This window comes from Lonchura striata, chromosome 1 (genome assembly GCF_046129695.1).
Source record: "Lonchura striata isolate bLonStr1 chromosome 1, bLonStr1.mat, whole genome shotgun sequence".
Classification (NCBI taxonomy): Eukaryota; Metazoa; Chordata; class Aves; order Passeriformes; family Estrildidae; genus Lonchura; species Lonchura striata.
In genome coordinates this window covers 943,475-960,950 of record NC_134603.1, presented here as the reverse complement: position 1 = coordinate 960,950, position 17,476 = coordinate 943,475, and the positions used below count along the sequence as shown (strand labels likewise).

Genomic DNA, 17,476 nt, shown 5'->3' with positions numbered 1-17,476 from the left:
TCCCCGGCTGGAATTCCCAGGGATTTGGGGTTTTCCTGATGGAATTCCCAGGGATTTGGGGGTTTTCCCATGGAATTCCCAGGGATTTGGGGGTTTTCCTGATGGAATTCCATAGATTTGGGGTTTTCCCATGGAATTCCCAGGGATTTGGGGTTTTCCTGCTGGAATTCCCATGGATTTGGGAATTCCATGGGACTTATTTGAGGAATTTTTGGGGAATCCATGGGAGTTTTTTGAGGGATTTTTGGGAATTTTTGGAGGGATTTTCAGGAGTTCCGTGGGGGTTTTTGGGGGGATTTTGGGGTTTTGGGGGGGATTTTGGGTGGGGGTCTTTGGGGGGATTTTGGGGATTCTCCGTGGGGGTTTTTGGGGGATTTTGGGGTTTTTGGGGGGATTTTGGGGTTTTTGGGGGGATTTTCGGGAATTCCATGGGGGTTTTTGGGGGGATTTTCGGGAGTTCCGTGGGGGTTTTTGGGGGGTTTTTCGGGAGTTCCGTGGGGGTTTTTGGGGGATTTTGGGGTTTTTGGGGGAATTTTCGGGAGTTCCGTGGGGGTTTTTGGGGGATTTTGGGGTTTTTGGGGGATTTTGGGGTTTTTGGGGGGATTTTGGGGATTCTCCGTGGGGGTTTTTGGGGGGATTTTGGGGAATTCCATGGGGGTTTTTGGGGGGTTTTTGGGGATTCCGTGGGGGTTTTTGGGGGATTTTGGGGTTTTTGGGGGGATTTTGGGTGGAGGTTTTTGGGGGGATTTTGGGGATTCTCCGTGGGGGTTTTTGGGGGATTTTGGGGTTTTTGGGGGGATTTTGGGGATTCTCCGTGGGGGTTTTTGGGGGGATTTTGGGGATTCTCCGTGGGGGTTTTTGGGGGATTTTGGGGTCCCGGGGCGGCACTCACAGCTCGGCTCTCCGCGCCCGGCGCGTCCCGGCTCAGCCGCCCCAGCAGCGGCTCCAGCAGCGCCGGCGGCAGCGACGGCTCCGAGAGCAGCGCCCCCCACAGGCAGCGCCCCGCACTGCAGCACAGCCGGGGAAATGGGGAATGGGAAATGGGGAAAATGGGGAAAAATGGAAAATGGGGAATGGGAAATGGGGAAAATGGGGAAAAATGGGGGAAAAATGGGGGAAATGGGGAATGGGAAATGGGGAATGGGGAAATGGGAATGGGGAATGGGAATGGGGAATGGGGAATGGGGAAAATGGGGAAAATGGAGAAAAATGGGGAATGGGAAATGGGAAATGGGGAAATAAGAAATGGGGAATGGGAATGGGGAATGGGGAAAATGGGGAATGGGGAATGGGGAATGGGGAAAATGGGGAAAATGGGGAATGGGAAATGGGGAATGGGAAATGGGAAATGGGGAATGGGAATGGGGAATGGGGAAAATGGGGAAAAATGGGAAATGGGAAATGGGGAAATGGGGAATGGGAAATGGGGAAATGGGGAATGGGGAATGGGGAATGGGGAAAATGGGGAAAATGGGGAAAAATGGGGAATGGGGAATGGGGAATGGGGAATGGGGAATGGGGAATGGGGAATGGGAATGGGAATGGGAATGGGAATGGGGAATGGGGAATGGAGCTGGGAATGGGGAAAATGGGGGAAATGGGAAATGGGGAAATGGGAAATGGGGAAATGGGAAATGGGAAATGGGGAAATGGGAAAAATGGGGAAATGGGGAAATGGGGAAATGGGGAAATGGGGAAAATGGGGGAAAATGGGGTCAAATGGGGTGAAAATGGGGGAAATGGGGTGAAAATGGGGGAAAACGGGGAAAAATGGGGTGAAATGGGGTGAAAATGGGGAAAATGGGGGAAAATGGGGTGAAAATGGGGTGAAATGGGGTAAAAATGGGATTTCTGGGGGGAAAACAGGAGAAAATCCTGGGACAAAAATGGGATTTCTGGGGAAAAATGGGAGAAAATCCTGGGACAAAAATGGGATTTCTGGGGGAAAAACGGGAGAAAATCCTGGGACAAAAATGGGATTTCTGGGGGAAAAATGGGATCAAAATGGGGTAAAAATGGGAATTTCTGGGATAAAAAAAGGATTCAGGATTGGGCTTGGATTTGGGGATTTGGGGTTTGGGGCTGAATTTGGGATCAGGGCTGGGATCGGGGCAGGATTTGGGATCGGGGCAGGATTTGGGGCAGGACTTGGGATCGGGGCAGGATTTAGGGCAGGATTTGGGATCGGGGCAGGATTCGGGGCAGGATTTGGGATCGGGGCAGGATTTGGGGCAGGATTTGGGATCGGGGCAGGATTTAGGGCAGGACTTGGGATCAGGGCTGGGATCGGGGCAGGATTTGGGATTGGGGCAGGATTTGGGATCGGGGCACGATTTGGGATTGGGGCAGGATTTGGGATCGGGGCACGATTTGGGATTGGGGCAGGATTTGGGATCGGGGCAGGATTCGGGGCAGGATTTGGGTTCTTTGGGATCAGGAATTTTGGGATCAGGAATTCCGGGATCATTCCCACCTGTCGGCGGGCGGTCCCAGTGCCAGCAGGCAGCCCAGCACCCTGGCGGGCAGGATTTGGGATCGGGGCAGGATTCGGGGCAGGATTTGGGGCAGGATTTGGGATCGGGGCAGGATTTGGGGCAGGATTTGGGATCGGGGCAGGATTTGGGGCAGGATTTGGGATCGGGGCAGGATTTGGGATGGGGGCAGGATTTGGGGCAGGATTTGGGAATTTTGGGATGGGGAATTTTGGGATCATTCCCACCTGTCAGCAGGCGGTCCCAGTGCCAGCAGGCAGCCCAGCACCCTGGCGGGCAGGATTTGGGATGGGGGCAGGATTTGGGATCGGGGCAGGATTTGGGGCAGGATTTGGGATCTTTGGGATCGGGAATTTTGGGATCAGGAATTTTGGGATGGTTCCCACCTGTCTCTGGGCGGTCCCCATGCCAGCAGGCAGCCCAGCACCCTGGCGGGCAGGATTTGGGATCGGGGCAGGATTTGGGATCGGGGCAGGATTTGGGATGGGGGCAGGATTTGGGGCAGGATTTGGGTTCTTTGGGATCAGGAATTTTGGGATCAGGAATTCCGGGATGATTCCCACCTGTCTCTGGGCGGTCCCAGTGCCAGCAGGCAGCCCAGCACCCTGGCGGGCAGGATTTGGGATCGGGGCAGGATTTGGGATCGGGGCAGGATTTGGGGCAGGATTTGGGAATTTTGGGATCAGGAATTCCGGGATGATTCCCACCTGTCTCTGGGCGGTCCCCATGCCAGCAGGCAGCCCAGCACCCTCTCCGGGAGGCTCCGCGCCAGCGCCCGCAGCGCCGCCCGCGCCGCCCGCTGCAGCTGCGGCTCCGGCAGCGGCGCCAGCCGCGCCCGCAGCGCCGCCAGCAGCGCCGGCACCTGCGGCGGAGCGGGAACCCGGGAATCATGACGGGAATCATGCCGGGAATCATGCCGGGAATTCGGGAATAATGCCGGGAATTCGGGAATAATGCCGGGAATAATGCCGGGAATCATGCCGGGAATAATGCCGGGAATTCGGGAATAATGCCGGGAATAATGCCGGGAATTCGGGAATTCGGGAACTCGGGAATCATGCCGGGAACTCGGGAATAATGCCGGGAATAATGCCGGGAATTCGGGAACTCGGGAATCATGCCGGGAATCATGCCGGGAATCCGGGAATTCGGGAATTCGGGAATAATGCCGGGAATAATGCCGGGAATTCGGGAATAATGCCGGGAATTCGGGAATAATGCCGGGAACTCGGGAATTCGGGAATAATGCCGGGAATAATGCCGGGAATTCGGGAATAATGCCGGGAATCCGGGAATCCGGGAATTCGGGAAAAGTGGGAAAGGAGCGGGCACCGCCTGGGAGCCTTTCCGGACATTCTGGGGAATTCTGTTTTTAATTAAAGGGATTTTTTTTGGGGGGAGGGGGGGATTTTCTTCTGTTTTTTTTTTAATTTTCTGGAATTTTTGGGGATTTTAGGGGATTTTTTTTTTTTTTAAATTTTTCAGGATTTTTTAAATTTTTTTTTTTTTTTTAAATTCTGGGAATTTCTGGAAGAACTTGCGGGATTTTGGAGGATTGTTTTCTAACGTTGGAGGATTTCTTGGGAATTTTTTGGATTTTTTTTTTATTTTTTGGGAATTTTTGGAATTTAAAAAAAAATAGTGGGATTTCATGCAGATGTTTGGGAATTTTTTTTAATCTTTGTTTTTCTGAGTTTTTCTGAATTTTTTTGATTTTTTCAGATTTTTTGGATTTTTTATTGGGAATTAAATTGTTGGGAATTTTCCAGAATTTTTGGATATTGGGGATTCCCACCTGCTCGTGCAGGATCCCGCCGTGCTCCCGGATCAGGAATGTTGGGGTTTATTGGGATTTATTTCGATTTTTTGGGGATTTTTGTGAATTTTTTTGAATTTTTTGGAATTTTTTGGATTTTTTTTTTGGGAATTTTTGGGAATTTTGGATTCCCACCTGCTCGTGCAGGATGCCGCCGCGCTCCCGGATCAGGAATGTTGGGGTTTATTGGGATTTATTTCGATTTTTTGGGGATTTTTGTGAATTTTTTTGAATTTTTTGGAATTTTTTGGATTTTTTTTTTGGGAATTTTTGGGAATTTTGGATTCCCACCTGCTCGTGCAGGATGCCGCCGCGCTCCCGGATCAGGGCGGTGCCGATGGCGGCGGCGGCGCGGCCGCAATTCCGCTCGGGATCGTCCCAGGCCCGCAGCAGCTCCAGCAGCAGCTCCGGCAGCTGCTCCGCCGGGATCCGCCGCCCCACCACCTGCATTGGGGGAAAAAACCCAAAATTCGGGAATTCCGGAGGGGTCGGGGCCGCTGGGGGGGAAATCCTAAAAAAATCCCACGAAAAATGGCGAAAAAACAAAAAAAAACCCGAAAAAAAAGCGCAAAAAAATCCAAAAAACACACCCGGAAATCTGCCCAAATTTATATTTACAAATTCCGAAAAAAATAATAAAAAAACACCAAAATCACAAAGAGAATTCCCTTGAAAAATTAAAAAAAAAATTCAAAGAATTTCCCCAAAAATTCCAAAAAAAATCCCCCCGAAATTAATGGAATTACAAAAAAAAAAAATTCCAAAAAATTCCCAATAAAATCCCCCCAAAATGATTGAAATTCCAAAAAAAAATCCCAAAAAATTCCCAAAAATGCCCCGGAAATTAATGAAATTCCAAAAATAAAATCCAAAAAAATTCCCCCCAAAATCCCCCCGAAATCCGTGAAATTCAAAAAAATTTCCAAAATATTCCTAAAAAATCCCCCAAAAAATTCCCCCCAAATCCATAAAATTAAAAAAAAATTTAAAAAAAAATTTCCCCCAAAATCCCCCCGAAATTCATGAAATTCCAAAAAAATTCCAATAAAATTCCCAATAAAATACCCCCAAAATCCAATAAATTAAAAAAAACAATTCCCAAAAAATTCACAAAAAATACCCAAAAAATTCCTCAAGAAATTCCCTTCAAATCCATAAAATTCAAATGAAAAATTCAAAAAATTCCCAAAAAACCCCCAAAAATTCCCGAAATACCCTCCCAAAAGTCCCCCCAGAAATGGGTAAAATTCCCAAAAAGATCCCGGAATTCCGGAATTCCCGGATTTCTCACCACTCCCAGGCGCTCGCAGGTGTGCCAAAGGACGGAAGCGTCGGGAATTTCGGGATTTTCCAGCCCCGCCCTCAGCGCCGGCAGCTCCTCCAGCAGCTCGTCCCGGTGATCCCGAGAAAATCCTGGAAAAGTCGGGAAAGGAGAAAATCCCGGAATTCTGAGCTTGGGAAAATCCCTGGAATTCACCGAGTCCAACGAGAATTGGAATTCCAGAGGGAATTGGGGATTTTTCCCCATTTTTGGGCCAATTCCAGCCCCTAAAATGGGGAAATTCCCCAAAAATTCCCCAAAATTCCCCTGGAAATTCCTTTGGGAATTTCCCCTTTGGGAATTTCCCCTTTGAGAATTTTCCTTTGGGAATTTCCCCTTTGGGAATTTTTCCTTTAGGAATTTTCCCTTTGGGAATTTTCCTTTGGGAATTTCCCCTTTGAGAATTTTCCTTTGGGAATTTCCCCTTTGGGAATTTTTCCTTTAGGAATTTTCCCTTTGGGAATTTTCCTTTGGGAATTCCCCTTTGGAAATTTCCCCTTTGAGAATTTTCCTTTGGGAATTTCCCCTTTGGGAATTTTTCCTTTAGGAATTTTCCCTTTGGGAATTTCCCCTTTGGGAATTTTCCTTTGGGAATTTTCCCCTTTGGGAATTTTCCCCTGGGAATTTTTTTCCGGGAATTTTCCCCTTTGGGAATTTTCCCCTGGGAATTTTTTTATGGGAATTTTCCCGTTGGGAATTTCCCCCTGGGCATTTTTTCCCGGGAATTCTCCCTCCGGGAATTCCCCGGCGTTGCGGCCCACCCTGGAAGCAGAGCTGGATGCGCAGCAGGGCCCCGACGCAATCCAGGGATCGGGCGCGGATTCCGGGAATTCCGTCGGAGCAGCGCGGGGCCAGCAGAGCCAGGAGAGCCGGGAGAGCCGGGAACGGAGTCACCGCCTGCCGGGAACGGGATCGGGAATTGGGAATGGGAATTGGGAATGGGAATGGGAATGGGAATGGGAATGGGGAATGGGAATGGGGAATGGGAATGGGAATGGGAATGGGAATGGGGAATGGGAATGGGGAATGGGAATGGAATGGGAATGGGAATGGGGAATGGGAATGGGAATGGGGAATGGGAATGGGGAATGGGAATGGGAATGGGAATGGGGAATGGGAATGGGGAATGGGAATGGGAATGGGGAATGGGAATGGGGAATGGGAATGGGAATGGGAATGGGGAATGGGAATGGGAATGGGAATGGGGAATGGGAATGGGAATGGGAATGGGAATTGGAATTGGAATGGGGAATGGGAATTGGGAAAGGGAATTGGGAATGGGAACGGGAAATTGGAAACTGGGAATGGAAACTGGGAATGGAAAACCAGGAATGGGAACGAGAATTTGGGAACAAAAAAACAGGAATGGGAATGGGAATTTGGAAATTGGGGAATTGGGAATTCAGGATGGGAATGGGGATGGGAATTGGGAATGGGAACTGGGGGATAAAAACTGGGAATGAAATCCAGGAATGGGAATTGGGAATGGGAATTGGAATAAAATCCAGGAATGGAATCTGGGAATGGAATTTGGGAATGGGAACTGGGGGATAAAAACTGGGAATGAAATCCTGGAATGGAATCAGGAATGGGATTTGGGATTGGAATCCGGGAATGAAATCCTGGAATGGAATTTGGGAATGAAAATCAGGGATGGAAATGGGGATGGAAACCAGAAATAAAAACCAGGAATGGAATCCAGGAATGGAATCGGGATTGGGATTTGGGATTGGAATCCGGGAATGGAATCTGGGAATTCCCGTCCGCAGGGTGGGAATTTCGGGAACTCACGCGCACGTCGAGGTTTTCCAGGAAGAATTCCAGCAGGGATTTGCTGATGCCGAGGCCGCGCTCCCGCTCCGGCTCCCGCGGGGAGCGGATCCAGGGCCCTAAATGCTGGGAACGGGGGGAAAATCCTGGAATTCTGACAGGGGAATCCGGGAATTCTGCAGGGAAAATGCTGGGATTCTGCAGGGAAAATGCTGGGATTCTGCAGGGAAATTCTGGAATTCTGCAGGGGAAATCCTGGAATTCTGCAGGGGAAATCCTGGAATTCTGCAGGGGAAATCCTGGAATTCTGCAGGGAAATCAGGGAATTCTGCAGGAAAAATGCTGGGATTCTACAGGGAAAATACTGGAATTCTGCAGGGGAAATCCTGGAATTCTGCAGGGAAATTCTGGAATTATGACAGGAAAATCCGGGAATTCTGACAGGAGAATCTGGGAATTCTGCAGGGAAATCTGGGAATTCTACAGGAAAATCCTGGAATTCTGCACAGAAATCCTGGAATTCTGACAGGAAAATCCTGGAATTCTGACAGGGAAATCTGGGAATTCTGCAGGGAAATCTGGGAATTCTGCAGGAAAAATGCTGGGATTCTGACAGGAAAATCCTGGAATTCTGCACAGAAATCCTGGAATTCTGCAGGGAAATCCTGTCATTCTGCAGGGAAAATGCTGGGATTCTGACAGGAAAATCCTGGAATTCTGCAGGGAAATCCTGGAATTCTGCAGGGAAAATGCTGGGATTCTGACAGGAAAATCCTGGAATTCTGACAGGAAAATCCAGGAATTCTACAGGGAAAATCCTGGAATTTTATAGGGAGAATGCTGGGATTTTGGCAAGAAAATCTTGGAATTTTACAGAGAAGATCTGGGATTCTGCAGGGAAATTCCCAGAATTCCAATCTCCCATTCCTTGGAATTTCCTCATTTCCACTCCCAGAATTCCCATTCCCAGAATTCCCTCCCCATTCCCATTATTTCCATTCCCCGAATTCCCAGAATTCCCATTCCCAGAATTCCCAGAATTCCCTCCCTCAGAATTGAATCCCCGTGATCCCAACAGATCCCGGAGCCACCTCCCGCTTCCGGGAATTTCCCAAATTCCTGGAATTCCCAAAATCACTCCCGAAATTCCCGGGATTCCCGGGATTCCCAAAATCACTCCCGAAATTCCCGGGATTCCCGGGATTCCCAAAATCACTCCCGGGATTCCCGGGATTCCCGGGATTCCCAAAATCACTCCCGAGATTCCCGGGATTCCCGGAATTCCCAAAATCACTCCCGAAATTCCCGGGATTCCCGGGATTCCCAAAATCACTCCCGAAATTCCCGGGATTCCCGGGATTCCCAAAATCACTCCCGAAATTCCCGGGATTCCCGGGATTCCCAAAATCACTCCCGGGATTCCCGGGATTCCCAAAATCACTCCCGAAATTCCCGGGATTCCCGGGATTCCCAAAATCACTCCCGAAATTCCCGGGATTCCCGGGATTCCCGGCACTCACGGCAAAGATCTCCTGGAGGCCGCTGGGGCTGAGGCGCCTCCGGAGAATTCCCTGGAGCAGCTCCGTGAGCGCCGCCGGGAACGGCTCCTGGGAAAATCCCGGAAAACCCCGGAATTCCGGGATCGGAAAAACCCCGGCAATTCCCAAACCCGCCCCAGCCCGTCCTTATCCCGGAAAAAACAATGGGAATTTTAGGAAGAGCCCGGAATATCGGGATCATCCCTTGGGAACAGGATGGGAATTCAGGAGGTGTTTTTTCCCTGGAATTCCCATGTTTTTCCCTCAAAAATCCCACGGAATTCCCACCTGGCCTTTTTTTTCCTCAGAATTCCCTTGTTTTCCCCAGAATTCCCATTTTCCCCCCAGAATTCCCAATTTTCCCCCCAGAATTCCCATTTTTTCCCCAGAATTCCCACTTTTTCCCCCAGAATTCCCTTTTTTTACCCAGAATTCCCATTTTTCACCCCAGAATTCCCATTTTCCCCCCAGAATTCCCATTTCTCCCCCCAGAATTCGCATTTTTTTCCCCAGAATTCCCATTTTTTCCCCCAGAATTCCCTTTTTTTACCCAGAATTCCTAATTTTCCCCCAGAATTCCCGTTTTTTCCCCCAGAATTCCCGTTTCCCCCAGAATTCCCGTTTTCCCCCCCCACAATTCCAGTTTCCCCCCACAATTCCCATTTTCCCCCCACAATTCCCATTTTCCCCCACAATTCCTGTTTCCCCCCAGAATTCCCATTTTTTCCCCCCACAATTCCCATTTCCCCCCACAATTCCCATTTTCCCCCTCAATTCCCATTCCCCCACAATTCCCATTCTCCCAGAATTCCCGTTCCCCCAGAATTCCCATTCCCCCAGAATTCCCATTCCCCCCCAATTCCCGTTCCCCAGAATTCCCATTCCCCCCCAATTCCCGTTCTCCCAGAATTCCCGTTCTCCCAGAATTCCCATTCCCCCCCAATTCCCATTCTCCCAGAATTCCCATTCCCCCAGAATTCCCATTCTCCCAAAATTCCCGTTCTCCCCCAGAATTCCCGTTCTCCCAGAATTCCCGTTTCCCCCACAATTCCCATTCCCCCACAATTCCCATTCTCCCAGAATTCCCATTCTCCCAAAATTCCCGTTCCCCCAGAATTCCCGTTTTCCCAGAATTCCCATTCCCCCAGAATTCCCATTCCCCCAGAATTCCCGTTCCCCCAGAATTCCCGTTTTCCCAGAATTCCCATTCCCCCACAATTCCCATTCCCCCAGAATTCCCGTTCCCCCAGAATTCCCGTTTCCCCAGAATTCCCGTATTTTCCCCAGAATTCCCGTTCCCCCACCTGCTCCGGCCCCGCGGTGCCCAGCGCCGCCCGCAGCAGCTCCGCGCGCTCCGCCTCGCCCAGCGCCGGCTCCAGGGCGCTGCCATCCCGGGATAAGGAAAAACGGGAACGCCGCGCCCGGCGGGGACGGCGACCGCCGGGAATTCTCGGGGAGTACGGGGATTGATTGGGAATTATCGGGAATTATTGGGGATTAATGGGAATTATTGGGAATTGTTAGCAATTAATGGGAATTATTGGGGATTATTGGGGTTTTATTGGGGATTGTTAGCAATTAATGGGAATTAATGGGAATTAATGGGAATTATTGGGGTTTTATTGGGGATTATTAGCAATTAATGGGAATTATTGGGGATGAATGGGAATTAATGGGAATTATTGGGGTTTTATTGGGGATTATTAGCAATTAATGGGAATTATTGGGGATGAATGGGAATTAATGGGAATTATTGGGGTTTTATTGGGGATTATTATCAATTAATGGGAATTATTGGGGATGAATGGGAATTAATGGGAATTATTGGGGTTTTATTAGGAATTATTGGGGATTAAGGGGAATTATTGGGGTTTTATTAGGAATTAATAGGGATTAATACGAATTATTGGGAATTAATGGCAATTATTGGGGATTAATGGGAATTATTGGGAGTTAATTGGGAATTATTGGGAATCATAGGGGATTTATTGGGGTTTCATTAGGAATTATTGGGGATTAATGGGAATTATTGGGATTTATTGGGGATTTATTGGGGAATTATTGGGAATTAATGTGGATTAATGGAAATTATTGGGATTTATTGGGGATTAATGGGAATTATTGAGGATTATTAGGCATATATTGGGGTCTTATTACAAATTATTGGAGATTAATGGGAATCATAGGGGATTTACTGGGGTTTTATTAAGAATTATTATGGATTAATTGGGATTAATGGGAATTATTGGGAATTAATGGGGATTAATGAGAATTATTGGGAGTTAATTGGGAACTCTTGGGAATTATTGGGATTTATTTGGGTTTTATTAGGAAATATTAGGGATTAATGGGAATTATTGGAGATTAATGGGAATTATTGGGGATTATTGAGGATTATTAGGGATTTATTGGAAATTACTGGGAATTAATGGGAATTATTAGGGATTAATGGGAATTATTTGGAGTTAATTGGGAATTATTGGGAGTTAATTGGGAATTGATGGGAATTAATGAGGAATTCCCAAGGATCCAACCCAGGAATTCCCAGTGATCCAACCCCAAATCCCAATCCCGCCATTCCCGCCATTCCCGTCATTCCCAGGTTTCCCGCCATTCCCAGGTTTCCCGGCATTCCCGAATTCCCGAATTCCCGGAATTCCGGGATACACGAGGCTGGCGCAGGCGCTCAGCGCGTGCTCCCGCAGCCGCGGCGCCTCCGGAGATTCCGCCCGCAGGAATTCCTGGGAAAAGGAAAAGGCGGGAATGGGGACGGAACGTTCCGGAACGGTGCCTCCGGAATGTTCCACCAGGATCCCATCCCAGAATATCCCAGTATATCCCAGTATATCCCAGTATCCATCCCAGAATATCCCAGAATATCCCAGTATATCCCAGTATCCATCCCAGTATATCCCAGTATATCCCAGTATATCCCAGTATCCATCCCAGTATCCATCCCAGTATATCCCAGTATCCATCCCAGTATATCCCAGTATATCCCAGTATATCCCAGTATCCATCCCAGTATATCCCAGTATATCCCAGTATCCATCCCAGTATATCCCAGTATATCCCAGTATATCCCAGTATATCCCAGTATATCCCAGTATCCATCCCAGTATCCATCCCAGTATCCATCCCAGTATCCATCCCAGTATATCCCAGTATATCCCAGTATATCCCAGTATATCCCAGTATATCCCAGTATATCCCAGTATCCATCCCAGTATATCCCAGTATCCATCCCAGTATATCCCAGTATCCATCCCAGTATATCCCAGTATATCCCAGTATATCCCAGTATCCATCCCAGTATATCCCAGTATCCATCCCAGTATATCCCAGTATCCATCCCAGTATATCCCAGTATATCCCAGTATATCCCAGTATCCATCCCAGTATATCCCAGTATCCATCCCAGTATATCCCAGTATCCATCCCAGTATATCCCAGTATATCCCAGTATATCCCAGTATCCATCCCAGTATATCCCAGTATCCATCCCAGTATATCCCAGTATCCATCCCAGTATATCCCAGTATCCATCCCAGTATATCCCAGTATATCCCAGTATATCCCAGTATCCATCCCAGTATATCCCAGTATCCATCCCAGTATATCCCAGTATATCCCAGTATCCATCCCAGTATCCATCCCAGTATCCATCCCAGTATCCATCCCAGTATATCCCAGTATATCCCAGTATCCATCCCAGTATATCCCAGTATATCCCAGTATCCATCCCAGTATCCATCCCAGTATCCATCCCAGTATATCCCAGTATATCCCAGTATATCCCAGTATATCCCAGTATCCATCCCAGTATCCATCCCAGTATCCATCCCAGTATCCATCCCAGTATATCCCAGTATATCCCAGTATCCATCCCAGTATCCATCCCAGTATCCATCCCAGTATCCATCCCAGTATATCCCAGTATATCCCAGTATATCCCAGTATCCATCCCAGTATATCCCAGTATCCATCCCAGTATATCCCAGTATATCCCAGTATATCCCAGTATATCCCAGTATCCATCCCAGTATCCATCCCAGTATCCATCCCAGTATCCATCCCAGTATATCCCAGTATATCCCAGTATATCCCAGTATATCCCAGTATATCCCAGTATCCATCCCAGTATCCATCCCAGTATATCCCAGTATATCCCAGTATCCATCCCAGTATCCATCCCAGTATATCCCAGTATATCCCAGTATATCCCAGTATCCATCCCAGTATCCATCCCAGTATATCCCAGTATATCCCAGTATCCATCCCAGTATATCCCAGTATCCATCCCAGTATATCCCAGTATATCCCAGTATCCATCCCAGTATCCATCCCAGTATCCATCCCAGTATCCATCCCAGTATATCCCAGTATATCCCAGTATATCCCAGTATATCCCAGTATCCATCCCAGTATCCATCCCAGTATCCATCCCAGTATATCCCAGTATATCCCAGTATATCCCAGTATATCCCAGTATCCATCCCAGTATCCATCCCAGTATCCATCCCAGTATATCCCAGTATATCCCAGTATATCCCAGTATATCCCAGTATCCATCCCAGTATCCATCCCAGTATCCATCCCAGTATCCATCCCAGTATATCCCAGTATATCCCAGTATCCATCCCAGTATCCATCCCAGTATATCCCAGTATATCCCAGTATATCCCAGTATATCCCAGTATATCCCAGTATCCATCCCAGTATCCATCCCAGTATCCATCCCAGTATCCATCCCAGTATATCCCAGTATCCATCCCAGTATCCATCCCAGTATCCATCCCAGTATATCCCAGTATATCCCAGTATCCATCCCAGTATATCCCAGTATCCATCCCAGTATATCCCAGTATATCCCAGTATATCCCAGTATATCCCAGTATATCCCAGTATCCATCCCAGTATATCCCAGTATATCCCAGTATCCATCCCAGTATATCCCAGTATCCATCCCAGTATATCCCAGTATATCCCAGTATATCCCAGTATATCCCAGTCCATCCCAGTCTCACCACCATCAGCGCCACCAGCTCGGCCTTGTGGGCGATGCTGCCGGGGCCGTTCCCGGGAAATTTCCCGGCGTCGTTCCCGAATTTCCCGGCGTCGTTCCCGAATTTCCCGGCGTCGCTCCCGGGGCCGTGCCGGGCCAGGGCTCGGCCGACCATGGAGACGCTCCGGGCCAGACTCAGCCGCAGCAGCGGGTCCTGAGGGACGGAGCCGGGATTGGATTGGGATCGGGATGGGATTGGGATGGGATTGGGATTGGGATTGGGATTGGGATTGGGAACCGGGATTGGTATCGGGATTGGGAACTGGGATTGGGATTGGGATCGGGATGGGATTGGGAACCGGGATTGGGATTGGGATCGGGATCGGGATTGGGAACCGGGATTGGGATTGGGATCGGGATTGGGATTGGGAACTGGGATTGGGATTGGGATCGGGAACTGGGATCGGGATCGGGATTAGGATTTGGATCGGGATTGGGATTGGGATTGGGGTTGGGATTGGGATTGGGGTTGGGAACTGGGATCGGGATTGGGATCAGGTTCAGGAACCGGGATTGGGAACCGGGATTGGGATTGGGAACTGGGATTGGGATTGGGATCAGCTTCAGGAACCGGGATTGGGATTGGGATTGGGAACTGGGATTTGGAACTGGGATTGGGAACCGGGATTGGGATTGGGATCAGGTTCAGGAACCGGGATTGGGATTGGGAACCAGGATCGGGATTGGGGGTTGGAACTGGGATCAACCCAGAACTGGGATCAGCCCTATAAATGAACTGGTATGGTATAAAATAAATAAAATAAAATAAAATAAAATAAAATAAAATAAAATAAAATAAAGTAAAGTAAAATAAAATAAAGTAAAATAAAATAAATCTGGAAAAATCCTGGCATCCCATCAAAACCCAAGAATTACAGAAAAAATCCAGAAATCCCAAAAAACCCCTGGAATTATGAAAAAATCCGGGAATTCCTTGCAGAATCCGTTAGAGGCAGCGAGGGAGAGGCGTTAGTGGAGCCCAAGGAGGGAATTCCCGACCGGAAAATTCCATGGAAAACCCCGGGAATGCCCCAGTCCAAGTGGGAAGATTCCATGGAATCACAGAATTCCAGAATGATGGGATTAAAGAATCCTGGAATTCCAGGATCATGGAATTAATGGAATTTCTGGAATTCTGGTATTAGTGGACGGCAAAATTCCAGAATTCTGGAATTCCAATATAATTGAATTATGGAACTGTGGAATTCCGGGATCAGGGAATTCTGGAATTTCTGGAATTCTGGTATTAGTGGACGGCAAAATTCCAGAATGGGACTGTGGAATTCCAGGATCAGGGAATTCTGGAATTCCGGGATCTCGGCATTTCTGAAATCGTGGAATTCCAGATTCACGGGATTTTGGGATTGTGGATTTAGGGAATTCTTGGATGACAGAATTCCGGGATTTTGGGATTGTGGATTTGTGGAATTCTTGGATGACAGAATTCCGGGATTTTGGGACCGTGGAATTCCGGGATCATCTGGGCCGGCAGGTCCAGGCCCGCCTTTCCCATCCCTTTTTCCCAGGAATTTTCCCGGGAATTCCGTTGATTTTTTCGGGAAGCGCTTCCAGCCCGCAATGAGAGGAAAAAGCGGAAAGAGGAAAAATTCCAAGGCCAATCCCAAAATTCCCTACCTTGGTCCCTACTTTTATTCCCAGAACCTGAACGGGCGGAAAAAAACCAAAATTCCCATCAGGAAAATCCCAAATTCCTCTGGGAAGGAACAAAATTCCAGCGGGAAAAGCGAAATCCCAATGGAAAAAACGAAATTCCAGCGGGGGGAAAAAAACCTAAATCCCATCGGGAAAAAAAATGGAATTTCACCAGGAAAAAACAAAATCCCATTGGAAAAACCCAAAATCCCATCGGGAAAAAAAAAACAAATGCCAGCAGGAAAACCGAAATTCCATCGGGAAAATGCCCAAATCCAAGCAGGAAAAAAATGGGAAATTTCACTGGAAAATCCAAAATCCCAGCAGGAAAAAAATGAAATTCCAGTGGGAAAAACACAAATTCCCCCCAAATCCCCCAAAATTCCTAGAAAGTTCCTGGAAATAGCCTGGGAAATTCCCAAAAAATTCCTGGGAAAATCTGGGAAAATTCTCATAAAATTAAAAGAAAATTCCCTGGATATTCCTGGAAAATTCCTGAAAAATTAAAAAAAAAAAACCAGAAAACTCCTGCTAAGTTTCCAGAAAATTCCTAGAAAATTCATGGAAAATTCTCAAAAAATTCCTGGAAAGTTCTTGGAAAATTGTGGAAAATTCATGAAAAATTCCTGGAATATTCCCCAAAAACTCCCAAAAAATTCCCAGAAAATTTCTGTTAAATTCCTGTAAAATTCCTGTAAAATTCCCACAAAATTCCCATAAAATTCTCCAAAAATTCCTGTAAAATTCCTGCAAGATTCCCATAAAATTCCCCAAAAACTCCTGAAAAATTACCATAAAATTCCTGTAGAAGTCCTGCCCTGTAAAATTTCCGTACAGTTCTTAAAAATTTCCTGTAAAATTCCCGTAACATTCCCCAAAAATTCCTGTAAAATTCGTGTAAAATTCCCTTAAAATTCCCCCAAAATTCTAGTAAAATTCAGAAAAACTCCTGTAAAAGTCTCAAAAAATTTATGAAAAATTAAAAAAAAAATCCAGTAAAATTCCTGTGAAATTCCTGTTAAATTATCCAAAAATACCCATAAAATCCCCAAAAATCCCTGTAAAATCCCTGTAAAATTCCCCAAAAATTCCTGTAAAATTCCACAAAAATTCACGTAAAATTCCCCAAAAATTCCTGTAAAATTCCACAAAAATTCACGTAAAATTCCACAAAAATTCACGTAAAATTCCCCAAAAATTCCTGTAAAATTCCACAAAAATTCACGTAAAATTCCCATAAAATTCTCCAAAATTTCCCGTAAAATTTCCCAAAAATCCCTGTAAAATCCCCCAAAAATCCCCTAAAAATCCCCAATAAATCCCCACACAATCCCCATGGATTTCCCGCGGAATTCCGGCGGAATTCCGTTGGAATTCCGTGACCTTGGAGCGGCCGAGGCGCAGGAGGCAGCCGAGGATCCGCGGCTCCGGAGGCGCCGCCGCCGCCACGCGACCCAGGCAGAGCGCCAGGGCTGCCCGCCGCTCCACGTCCAGCTGGTTCTGGTCCTGGAAAAACAGGGAAAAGTGTTGGGAAATAATGGGGAAAATATGGGAAAAATATGGGGAAAAATCCAGGGAAAAAATGGGGGAAAAAATGGGGAAAAATCCATGGAAAATCCAAGGGAAAAGGCGGCCCAGGCAGAGTGCCAGCGCTGCCCGCCGCTCCACGTCCAGCTGGTTCTGGTCCTGGAAAAACAGGGAAAAGTGTTGGGAAATAATGGGAAAATATGGGAAAAAATGGGGAAAAAATGGGGAAAAAATGGGGAAAAAATGGGGAAAAAAATGGGGAAAAGCCCAGGGAAAATCCAAGGGAAAAGGCGG

At 47.4% G+C, this 17,476-nt stretch overlaps 1 protein-coding gene and 1 long non-coding RNA gene across 2 annotated transcripts in view; both read right to left on the bottom strand.

The window, feature by feature from the left end:
* The window catches only part of MROH1 (maestro heat like repeat family member 1), a 74,940-nt gene that overhangs the window by 20,550 nt on the left and 36,914 nt on the right, over window positions 1-17,476 (bottom strand). Inside the window, exons 22-30 of the mRNA XM_077781500.1 lie at window positions 11,605-11,678; window positions 10,242-10,386; window positions 8,920-9,006; window positions 7,421-7,525; window positions 6,391-6,526; window positions 5,600-5,721; window positions 4,570-4,752; window positions 3,200-3,354; window positions 869-1,007 (exon numbers count right to left, since the gene is read on the bottom strand). Of these exons, the coding sequence (XP_077637626.1) occupies window positions 869-1,007; window positions 3,200-3,354; window positions 4,570-4,752; window positions 5,600-5,721; window positions 6,391-6,526; window positions 7,421-7,525; window positions 8,920-9,006; window positions 10,242-10,386; window positions 11,605-11,678 (1,146 nt within the window). The remainder of the gene's footprint in view (window positions 1-868; window positions 1,008-3,199; window positions 3,355-4,569; window positions 4,753-5,599; window positions 5,722-6,390; window positions 6,527-7,420; window positions 7,526-8,919; window positions 9,007-10,241; window positions 10,387-11,604; window positions 11,679-17,476) is intronic.
* On the bottom strand, window positions 14,029-17,105 carry LOC144245959 (uncharacterized). The gene is made up of 3 exons (XR_013339543.1): window positions 17,039-17,105; window positions 15,638-15,664; window positions 14,029-14,156 (listed from the first exon to the last, which is right to left on the bottom strand). It is a non-coding gene; the product is annotated as an uncharacterized LOC144245959 (long non-coding RNA).